The sequence below is a fragment of the Anguilla rostrata genome, chromosome 18, assembly GCF_018555375.3.
Source record: "Anguilla rostrata isolate EN2019 chromosome 18, ASM1855537v3, whole genome shotgun sequence".
Taxonomy (NCBI): Eukaryota; Metazoa; Chordata; class Actinopteri; order Anguilliformes; family Anguillidae; genus Anguilla; species Anguilla rostrata.
In genome coordinates this window covers 16,832,767-16,844,969 of record NC_057950.1, presented here as the reverse complement: position 1 = coordinate 16,844,969, position 12,203 = coordinate 16,832,767, and the positions used below count along the sequence as shown (strand labels likewise).

Sequence of the window (12,203 nt, the reverse complement as noted above, 5' to 3'; positions counted from 1 at the left end):
GCACACTGATCCAAACATGCCATGTAGAGGACACACACAGCACACTGAGCAAAGACCATTCATGCAGCACTGAGCTGATAATAGAGGGTCCACCAAAAATACATTTTCCACCCACCAAGAAAACAATTATATAAATGCTGTTTTGTCTCACATTAAAGGAATCTGATTGTACCACCGATGCTATCCATAAGCCTAACACAACTATTCATCACATTGGCTTAATAGTAATAATGTGATTTATTACCTGGCTGTTTTTCTGTAAGAGAAGGACCTCCTGGCTCAGGATGAATCATGTTTTTTTTTGGAAACTTATTCCACAGAAATGCTTCTCTCCTCCTTTTCATTTTGTGGCGAGTTTATAATGTTCTAAACTCACTGTGGAATCACTTTATCATGCTGCCTGTCTCCTCTCTCTGTCTGTGGGGAAAAGCAAGCAGACTACAAACACAGTGGAGGATAATTTATCACTCTGTCAAACCAGCCCCCCTGCCAACACCCCCCAACCCCACACACACACTTCCTAGCACTCACACCCCTTGTCACTGTACCTCCCCACCCCATCTCCTCCCGGTTTTCACACACAGGCTCACCTGTTCACTACACTGTTTGTTACACCCCCCCCCTCCCCACCACTCAATTAAACACCCACCTCACCACACCATGTCCCACACACCCTTGAACAGGAAATATCCATATTTAATACCATAGACATTGTGAATAGTAAAAGAGCTGAAAGGTTTGTGAGTTGTAAGCCAGAGCCACGGGCCCCTGTGCTGCAGCAGGGTGATGCAGGGTCGTCAGCCATTACGCTGCCAGAAAGATCGTTTGCCGGACCTATCAAAAGAACAGGAAACAATGTTCCTGGAATATGCGGGCTGCAGAATGCTCAGAAACACAAAAAAAGCAGGCGGAGAAACAAAGCGCTTGAGTCACGCGGCGGACGACACGCAGCTTCTGCGTGGAGCGCTGGAGATGGCGGGCGGTCTCTAAAGCAGCGCTCAGTACACCGCAGCGCTGCGGTTAATTAGGGCCCTGCTTAACGGGCCGACAATTACTTCAGGTCCCTTGTTACCTTGAATGCGCCTGCACGCGGTGACTGTTGCCATGCAGAGGTAAATGCACAACTAAGTGAGCAAGAGGATCCACAGATTCCACTTTTACATCAGTGCTTTGCAGTTCAGTTGAAATGACTGTTTGGGTCATGCTCAGGTTACTCATGCCCTGCCTCATAAACAACATAAAATTCAAGTTTTATGTAGAAAGACAAACCCCCAGTAATGCGAAACCCAGGTTAAGTGCTTTGTTGCACGCGGTAAACTCACTCAAAGTCAATTGCCCGTAGTACCAATATTTTAAAAATGCTTGGGATTTCAGCTGTGATGGATCCTTACATTTCTACTGTGTCAACGCAAAACAGGAAATGATGGATTATTTTCATAACCTGTCCTTTATTTACATAAAGCACATCAAGTACTTGTCAACTTATTTTCCCGCTGAAAAATGTTTTTGAAAATATTCTCCTAATTCAGTGCAGTTGGCTGTCAGCATATTAGGCTGGGCAAGACCCCGGCCAATCCCCACCTGAAACTGGATAGGCTTGTGTCTTATCCAGCTGTCATTTGTGTTTGGGGCAAATAAGAAGTAAAATGATTTATAGGAGAGAAGCTTGCCAGTAAAGTGACGGTGAGAGTATGTCAAGTCATTACCAGTGACCTTGTCTGCCAACATCCTGACACAGTTGGGTTACACAGGGAAATACACAGACCTGAGCTTTGAACAGTACGGCTGCACTCCTATTTCTGAAAAAAGCTCAAATCACAGAGCAGAGGGAATATCAGGCCGTGCTTCTCTCTCTCTCTCTCTCTCTCTCTCTCTCTCACTCGCTGTCTGTCTGTCTCTCTCTCTCTCTCTGTCTGTCTGTCTGTCTGTCTCTCTCTCTCTCTCTCACTCGCTGGCTGTCTGTCTGTCTGTCTCTCTCTCTCTCTCTCTCTCTCACTCTCTCTCTCCACACACCAGTAAAAACCTAGAAGCACACACATATGCGAGCACACAAACACATTATCTATCCTTTGTTTGTTCTAGGCTCAGAAGCTGAAGTCCAACATGTCGCTGGAAGCAGTCCTGTGTGTGGTAAGCATGGAAACTCATCCCACAGAACAACACCATACTTGTCACCCTGTGAATAAAATCATGAGTTTGGTCATTCGCTAATGTTAGCAGTCACCTGAGGTTGTATCAATCTGAAGGATCTCACGTCTTTCCATAGATCAGGTTCAGTGATCTGTTCATCAGGCTGTATCACTAGTGCTTCACGCAGATTTCCTCAAAAGATACATTGATAAAGTGACTGATCTAATTTTATTATTTAATTAAAAAACATTTCAGAGGCCATTTGGAATCCTGTATAACACACATAAAGATTAGTGAATGAGAAAGGCATTGATACAAGCAGATTTCAGTGTTAGACTCAGGTCAGATTAGACAAATGTGTGCAGGTTTCACTGGTAGTGATACAGGTGAGATTATAAGGATGTGAGCGCTTTTCTCTGTTGGAAACACAGGTGAGATTACAAGGATGTGAGAATTTCTTTTTCTGTTAGAGTCACAGGTGAGATAATGTGGATGTGAGTGCAGGTGGGATTTCCTCTGGTACACACCAGAATGATGCCTTCCAGTCTGAGGGCCTGCCAGGCTGCTGTCTGGGCCTTATCTACTGCCATTTAAAGTTCAGTAAATGTCACCACATAATAAATCAACATCATTCTATCAACTGACATTTAGTATTCCGGAGATAAAGTCAAAGAGCTATAAAATAGGTGACCCTTTTCCACGTACCAGAAAAAAAAATCCATCTCATTACAGTGTTTACTAAAGTCTTTTTTTCCATTTTTTTTTTTGAAAGCAGCGTTTACAGATTAACAGTGCGTAAGCAGCAAAGCTATTTTTATTTTAAAGTTAAAGCATGTTTCTCTTTGACTGCCGTGCACTCTAACCTCTGAAAAAACACGAGGTCCTCCAGAGGGTTTGTTGTAGTTCCACCCACCATTTTGCTGATGACGCTGTGTTCACAGGATCCGCAGATTGATGACCCGAGTACCTCGAACACCATCTCCAGGAACTGCTGCTGGCAAAGCGCCCCTCCCAGCCTGTGCTCTCTGCTGCTCACGCTGGCCGCAGTGTGGTACTGCACCCCGGAGGCTCTCTCTTCTCCGCAGCTCTTGTAGCTGCACCGGTCTCACTCATGGACAGGCACAAATTTGTACAGAATTCCTTTCTGTTCCCAGTCACCCGTTGTACTTCTTCACATATTTTTTATTTTTTTATTTTCTCGAATTCTCTGGTTTTAGAGGCTAAGTGGAAGCTGTGTGCTAAAGTGGTCTCTGTGTTGCTGGATTGTCTCTCTCTTTAGGTTTTTTGCCTATTGTTATTTTCATTTTTATGTTTTGAAGGAAATGCTCCTTCAGTGTTTAGCGCTAAAGTGAATATTTGATGCGTTGCTACATTCCAACACACAATGGCTGCTGGACATGTGGACTTTTTAGGAGGAAGTTGGAGGGTAAGGGGACAGGAAGCTGTAAAATAAGTTCTGAGTACAAAGGAGGCAGTTTTTTGAGTGTTGGGAAATCTTACATGTGGTGTCTGTGTATTTTATCAAACAGTATCCACACTGGGAGAGGATGTGGATGAGGATGAAGGTGACTGGGTAAAATGGGGTGGAAGCTGTGGATGGGCAGAGAGGGAAAAAGGTCAAAGGTCGATTGGATCCCTCCTCTCTCTTAATGCTTGGCAGACTTACAACTGACCTGATCTAACTTTCTCTACTTTTATAATTGACAAAGTAATACAAACTCCTGCTGCTAACTACATGTTCAGGGGCAACATGTCCTCAACATCAGTGGATACATATCACTAACTCACGGCACAGAGTACACAAAAACCATGCGCGCGCACGCGCACACACACACACGCACGCGCACACACACACACTTGATTTTGACAAGGCTTCTTTCTGGAGGCAATACCCTGGAAGCCAGGAAGCCAGTAACTGTGATATTTAGCTTGTCTCAACTAGCTGTTATCTTGCAGATATGTTTTATTATTTTTTAAAGTTAGGAGTTAGATTGAATTGCTCCATTCAGTAAAGTGTAATATTGGTCTGTAATGTTGGTGCATTTCAAATAATTTTGTTAGTGCCGCTTGCACATCTATAATTCTCTACGAAGACCAGAGCGGACAAATGATATTGGTCTGGTAAAGTGTTCTTGTGGCTGTTAACTTACAACCATACGCCACATCTGATGAAATTGGACGTGGATTCACATATTGAACTCTGTTTTTTTAGGATATAATTGCACATAATCACACACTACAGCCAAACTGGCATTTGTCTTTGTATTGCCTTCATAATAAAATCCTCAATTGGTTTAAAAAGAGCTCTGGACGACGTTTGAAATCTGATTCCAGTGTAAAACATGAAATGTAAGTCTTGTAAGTAATTTGTTATCTTTTTGTATGTTTGTTGTGTGTCTATCCAGAAAATTGCTGATGTAACAATTACTTCTACAACATACTAACATGCAACGTAAAGAAATGGTGGGGAGTTTGCAAACATTAGCCAGTTTATTTGATGATTTTATGATCACTGACTGCCTATGATGAACAGCTACCACCCTTTCGCCCCATACACATCGCATGTGCAGTGAATATCATTGTCATCACACACAAACTTGATTGTTTAAACTGTGCTGCTTTTGTTTCTGTGGCTTTTAAGAAACGTGTATATTGGTCCATGTTACACAGCTACCTAACTTTGTTCATTTACATTTACAGGGCATTATACAATATAATGTGTGTGCTTAATTAATGCGGATGGGGAAAGCCATCTCAGTGTTGTTGCTAATGAGAACACAGTTTGTGTGACTGGGATTTAGTACTTTCTTGAGAAATATATATATAAATATATATAAATATATATGAAATTCAATCTGGCTTATCAATTTATCTGTCGTGACAGATAAAGAAACTGCATTTTTTGACATTGTGCTAAATATTTTTCATCGGAGTACAATTAATGTATTCATTCATGAAGGACATTTTGAGGTCGAGTTGAAACCTTTTTTTTTACCCCACTGTAGCAGTCCCACTATTTTTTTTTTAAAAGAAATATTGTACCATAGTTCCAGTTTTCGCTGTTGCCTACGTGGCGTTTTGCTTTATGGTAAATACCCAGTTATTTTTTATATTTCTTTCATCAATATCTTAATTTATTGTTTTAGCCTCTCCCATGCGTCACAGAGCACAGAATTGTATATGGATAAAGTTATATGAATACTGCATGGAGAATTATTAATGCAAAAAAAGCTTTCTGAATTATTTGTTTAACCAATTAGAGAAGATTCTTTTTAGTGGGCAGCCAAACAAGTGGTTTTATTCGCAGTGTTTTTGCAGTGTCAAGGGTTGGGGAGTTTTGGAGGTTTCATGGGGCAACTTTGGTAGTAGCGGTGGAATCTCTGGCGGGCCTCTGGAGTTGGGGGGGTTCATGTTTGTTAGGGAGAGGGGGGGGGGGTGTTGATAGGGAGAGCAGGAAAGCAGCAAGCAAGGGAAAATGAGCAGTTTAAGACCCCAGAAAGTGAAGCACTGGGTCAAATCATTCAATATTTATATCCTTCCATATGCATTGATTTGGTTGTTAAAAGGGGGAAAAATAAAAAAAAATGTTTATACTTGCAAAACAACTTCACCTATTGGCCACATAACTTCTTAGCTTGTGAAAATGTACAATCTATTCTGTAAAAATGATCATTAAAATGTTGATTCATCCAACACAATGAAGTCCTGTGGTCCTTGTCCTGACTTCCAGTAGTGATTTGTGACTCAACAACCAACCCACTGAGGCAACTATAAGCAGTTGTGTTAGATTTCTCCATTCAGTTACCTTACTGTGAGGTTCTGAATTATAATAACTTTTAACATAACTATAGTTATGAGGACACATGGTCTTCGATGCGACAACCCATCCTCTTCTGCTGAAGCCGGTGCTTTTAAGAATCTCAACAGCTACAAAATGAGTAACAGCACTGACTAAACTGTTTTATGACTGAGTAACAGCACTGACTAAACTGTTTTATGACTGAGTAACAGCACTGACTAAACTGTTTTAGGACAGAATAACAGCACTGAGTGAACTGTTTTATGACTGAGTAACAGCACTGACTAAACTGTTTTAGGACAGAATAACAGCACTGAGTGAACTGTTTTATGACTGAGTAACAGCACTGACTAAACTGTTTTATGACTGAGTAACAGCACTGACTAAACTGTTTTATGACTGAGTAACAGCACTGACTAAACTGTTTTAGGACAGAATAACAGCACTGAGTGAACTGTTTTATGACTGAGTAACAGCACTGACTAAACTGTTTTATGACTGAGTAACAGCACTGACTAAACTGTTTTATGACTGAGTAACAGCACTGACTAAACTGTTTTAGGACAGAATAACAGCACTGAGTGAACTGTTTTATGACTGAGTAACAGCACTGACTAAACCGTTTTAGGACAGAATAACAGCACTGAGTGAACTGTTTTATGACTGAGTAACAGCACTGACTAAACCGTTTTAGGACAGAATAACAGCACTGAGTGAACTGTTTTATGACTGAGTAACAGCACTGACTAAACCGTTTTAGGACAGAATAACAGCACTGAGTGAACTGTTTTATGACTGAGTAACAGCACTGACTAAACTGTTTTATGACTGAGTAACAGCACTGACTAAACTGTTTTAGGACAGAACAGCAGCACTGCCTCGGCTGTCCTTTGGCTGAGTAACAGCACTGATGCTGCTGTCCTTGGCACGGCTCTCCTTGGATGCGAACAGTAAGCCAGAAAAGGAACTTTAAAAAAAACAAGCAGTTTTTTTTCCCCCACCCCCCCAGTTGCAAAACGGGTCAGCACTCAGCGGAGACCGGACAACAAAGACAGCATTAGCGCGGGGAGCTGGTTCTGTCCTGGGGGCTCGTCAGGTCGCATCAGGGCTAATTTCTTCAATGGGTCCTCACAGCGGAGCGAAAATGAGCAGGGAGCAGGTTGGCTACGAGCGCCCCGCTCCTGGAGCCGCCCCCCCGCCCCCCCCCCCCACGGGGCTGACGTACCGCAACGCGACAGCGCTCACACAAGCCCACGCAAACAACCGCCGATTTCACAGCTCCCCCTTTAATCCAATTCTCTGTCAAGCGAGTCAGCTTAATCGCAGTTAAACGCAGTGTAATTTATATGATAATCCCGCAGCCTTAACACGAAACGGCACCAAGGGGAACGCGGTCAAAACACAGTCTTCCCCCCCTTTGGAGCTGTTCTAGACAAAAATATATACATGCATTTACAAACAAACAAATGTTCAATGAATGGGGTGCTATTCCATTCACTATAGCTCCGCTGCATGTGAAACCAGACAGTTGTTTTAACATGTATAAGAAACTGGCCTGTTGTAGGAGGCAGAGGGAGGAGTTTCATATCTGTACACTGGACCAAAATCACGACTACATTTTCAGCAGGTGCATTTTCAGATTTACAGTAGCAAATGCATTTTCAAATGTTTCAGTACGCTGGCTTTCATGAGCACCGTCGCACCAAACAGCTCACCGCCGCTTTCAGAAGGGAAAACAAACGTCCAAGCGTTGATGCAGGGTGTGAGGTACTGTACGGCCGATGGCCAATTCAGACGGCGACTGCAACTGAAAAAAGACACAAGTCGCAAGGCAAACTTTCAACAGCCAGCACACAGTCCGCCCCTGCTGATCCTCATGATGTTCAAGCAGAAAAATGAATGTTCAGTCACAGATGCACAAATATATAGAGTACGGGGGGGGGGGGGGACAAGGGAAGGCACGAGGGAAATCATTGCTCCCCATAACAATAGAGTGGCTCTTGCCATCCGAGCAGGCAGGAATAAGCACTGTAGGCAATACCCGCTCTGTGAAAGCGTGAGGACCAGTGTGGCGTCTCCCCGGCGATAAAGGCCACACATGAAGGGCCCTATCCACGGAGGTACAGCTAATTACCGCACCTCCACCGCTCCTGAGCCGAACCGCGGATACCCGCCAGCCTGACCTTCTCAAAGATCACACTCTGTTTGCGGATTATTACATCATATTTTCCTTTTTCATATCTCAAACAAGAACTGAAAGGTCAAGGGCACTCACTTCTCTTACAAGATCAGATTGAACTTTTTTTTTCTTATTTTTTTTTTCTGTGGATGATGTGGATTTAGTGACTTTTTACCAACATTGGATTTCAAGAAGGGCACAAATAAGAATGTGACAACAGCAAACTTGCTCCAATAAGCTAAAAAGTAGTTTGTAAGCGGGTGAGGTTCCTGATTCCCAGTGCTGGTTGACTGTTAAAATAACATAACAAAAAGCTATTTTTATTGTAAGTTTTATTGCATGAAACAGACTGTCAACACATAGGTCCAAGGTGAAAAAAAATCTAAATGGTTCTCACGGATGTATTGTGGTGTGAATCTATTTTTTTGAAATCTTTATGGTAATGCAGGGTATGATTATTCAGTGGCATCTCAGTCACTTGGACTTTTTTTATTTATAAATCAACAAAAAGAGGAATAATATAATGTGCATATTGTAAAATGCATAACTTTATTCCATAAATTATAATAAACTAAAAAGAGAGTGTAAAAATGGTGGAAATGTCCGTACAGAAAGATAACCAAATACAAAAAGGTACTACTGTCAGACACATTCAGTGTGCAATCTTGAAATTATAGCCCTCTGGCAAAATTGATCTGTAAAAAAGAAAGATATTGAGCATTAGTTCTTATGAATGTGTGGAATTGGATTTTTGATAGAAAATGACAGAAGGGCTTCACCACAGTGGAATGGGGACAGACTGAGTTTTCTAATGACTGTGAAAATCAAACAGCTTAAGAGAAATGAGGTGGTGAGGGGAACATGAAATGACAAAATTAACATTCAGGGGATATGTGGATTTTGTAAACTATAAGAATAAAAAATCAGTATACACTTCCACAAACACTGCAACATGTTTAAAGAGAATTTGACACTTTATACAATTATACAATTACACACACACATGCGCGCGCGCACGCACACACACACACACACACACACACACACAGGACCGCCACTGGCATTCACAAAAGATGAGAATTTGAAAAGGCCAGGACCAGCTCTGCAATAATGTGCATGTCTGAGTATCTGCTTTAAAATCAAATTAAATGAAGATTTTGATCATGACCGGTATCTTACATGCAGTCACACTAAGCTTAAGAAACAGGGTGCTCTCTTCCTCGTGGCTGTCCCTTGATAAGTATGAGGATTCCCTCCTGAAAGCAGCCATAGAGGCTGGGGACAAACTGCCTCTGCCCACCACCACCCCCACCAAACACTGCAATGCATCATATCCCAATATACTAAATACAGGACAGCACTACACCACAACACATCACACTTACCGCATTCACTGAACAACCAACATGCAGAATCTCCACATTTATACACACAATGTACAACCCACCACACACGATACTGCCCAACAGAACTCCACATTCTGTGAAATGGGTGCAGTACAGATGATACACTAGAAAACACATGCTACACAACACCAAGCACTGCAAAACAATTGACATGATGCCTTGCATTCCGTAAAATAGAATCATCAACCACACTTAAAATTATGAGTGAACCTTTCTCTGCTGAAAATATTCTTTCGATTCTGCAAAATAATCCCAGGACCCGTGACTTCATCATCACCATTCTTATGGTCAAACTTCACAAGTGACTGAGAGTCAGAGTGCGTGAAGCGGTGAGTCTCAAAGCAGAACACAAAGAAACGCTGATGGGGTGCCATTAGGGCTGAGAGGGAACCAGCGCATGACCGAGCAGGAAGTGGGTCACAATGACACATTCTTTTCTCATTAGGGCCCACGACCTTCCGCTACAGGACAGGACATTAACGCTCCACTCCGAGCGAACAGGCAGAAGACAACGGGGCGCCTTCTTCTGGGACGAGAACGTCAGCCGGGCCCCGCAAACAACCCCTCGGCCCACAGCGCGGCCCTGACGTGATCACCATGTGACCGGCGATCAGCGGCTCTGACGCCGCCGTCTGAATCCGCCTCTGTCCCTGGCGTCCTTCACCGAAACATTGTCACCGAAACAGGGGGCCAAACGCATGACTCAGAGACCTTTAACAGAGCACTGACCCCCCCCCCCCCGCCAAGTCAGTTCTCCTTTCATAAGAGATGCAAGGTAAGGACAGGGCCCCCATTGTTCTGGCCTGAGAACGTTCTGGGCCGCGGTCAGTGCAGGGGCAGGTCTGGACATCGTAACGGCTCGCTCGCGCCTCTCTCACTGAGAACCGCCGCTTCTGTAATCCGACGGGGCCTCCCTCCCCCTCTCTGATCTTTAGCCGCTGACGATCAGCGGCCATTAAAGGAAATAGAATGGCATGAAAGTTAAAGGCTGCACTCACTGCGCCGAGGTCAGAGGCGCTGAGGCCTCCACACAGAACGCACCGCACTGGCGCGCATTCACGCACCGCGAATCCACTGGCAGAGATAAACGCCAAGGCTTTTGGCGGCAGGGCAACAGAGTGCACAGGCAAGCGACACGCTCAACACCAGCCAATAGGAGTCCTGGAGCGACGCGGGCGGGGGTGGGGAAATTGTCCTTGCGGCTGCATTTAGGGCCTTTTAGCGGCCTGTTATCAGAAATGGCTGATGGCTTTCGGGCAGCGCTGAAAGGGGGAAAATGAACTGATAATGAAGCCTAATAAGCGTACGCGGCAAACAGAAGCACACGAAGTGCCCAGGAGCCCCTCCCCCTCCTGGCTCACATCCAAACTGAAGCCATGGAGCCCAATAAACACAAAACGGCCCCTGCCACATCTCTACTGAGCGCACGCACTCTCCGGCTTAAAATGAAGCCCTGGGGGAGGGGGCGGGGGGGTGAAGCTGCGAGCCCCTGGGGGCGAGCTACATTCTCTCTCCTATCTCTTCCTCTCTCTGCCAGTTTCTCTGCTGCTGGGGCCTCCATTCACAGTACATCTAATGAAATTCAATAAAAAAGCTTTTAATTCCCACAAATCTACATATTTCGAGGGGAAAGAAAAACTGGCGGTATTTCCACGGCTGTTGATGAGCGGTGGGGTTGATGAGGGTGTGTGTAACAGCTGACAAAGAGCAGAGGAAATGCTGTTCGCTGCAGAATGACTGAACGACGGTGAATAATGACCTGTAGAGCTGCTAAAATAAGGCGAGCACTGACACACATTAATCAGCGCTCACCCCCCCCCCCCAACCCCCTAACCCCCAACCCCCTCCCCAGCGTCCGAGGACCGCATTCCTCAGGTCCGTGTGATGAACAGCGATTGGCAGTGTGTTACTAAATTCACTTGAAAAATGAGCCGAAGCATGGCTCCGTTCCCTGGCACCGCCATGCCCCTCCCGAGCTCACATTTCAAACAATTAGTGAAATACAGTGAGCTGTCAATCACACACCTGTCTCCGCCTCCACAGTAAATCGCGCTCATTACCATCACATCCCCCCCGCAGAGAGATTTACCACAGAGCAAGGCTCACCAAGGAGAGGCAGCACCCAGCTCTCACCCATAAAACACCCCCACGCTACAAGATCAATTCAGCCCAGGGAAGCAGGACTAGATCCCCGCCCAGGGCTCCGGAGGCCCTGCTCACAGTGATACCAGAGTAACGGTGGAGCGCGGAGGAGGAGAACACGGACTCTGGTAACCCCAGCACCAATTTCACACATCTCTAAGACGAGAACAGCAGCAATAATGATAACTTACTGTATCTATAAAGCTTTTTTAAGGGTGTTACAGTGCATTGTGATGAAGGACATGTGGAAAGGGGCATGACTCACCTTAACTAGCACCTACCCGGGTGATTCATGGTGGCCATTTTGTGCATGAACACTTACCACACATTGTTGAGGGTGGGGGGTGGGGCATGTCTTGATGCTTCAGGGGGAGTCATGCTTAAAAATGTTTTTATATTTTTAAGTAACACTGAGGTTAAGTCATTTAAACTTTCGTTTGTGAAATGTGGGAAGAGTTGGATTTGGTGGCTGATGCTCTGACAGTAGAGCTGGCCTATGATGTCACGCAAGCCCAGGGCGGGAGGGGAGACTTCCTGCTGACCCGTT

The 12,203-nt window shown here is 44.5% G+C and overlaps 1 protein-coding gene across 1 annotated transcript in view; it reads left to right on the top strand.

The window, feature by feature from the left end:
• Nucleotides 1–3,941, top strand: part of LOC135245006 (GDNF family receptor alpha-1-like) — a 67,250-nt gene extending 63,309 nt beyond the window's left edge. The window contains exons 8-9 of the mRNA XM_064317749.1: nt 2,083–2,130; nt 3,072–3,941. Of these exons, the coding sequence (XP_064173819.1) occupies nt 2,083–2,130; nt 3,072–3,224 (201 nt within the window). The 3' untranslated portion in view covers nt 3,225–3,941. The remainder of the gene's footprint in view (nt 1–2,082; nt 2,131–3,071) is intronic.
• The last annotated feature ends 8,262 nt before the right edge of the window (nt 3,942–12,203 follow it).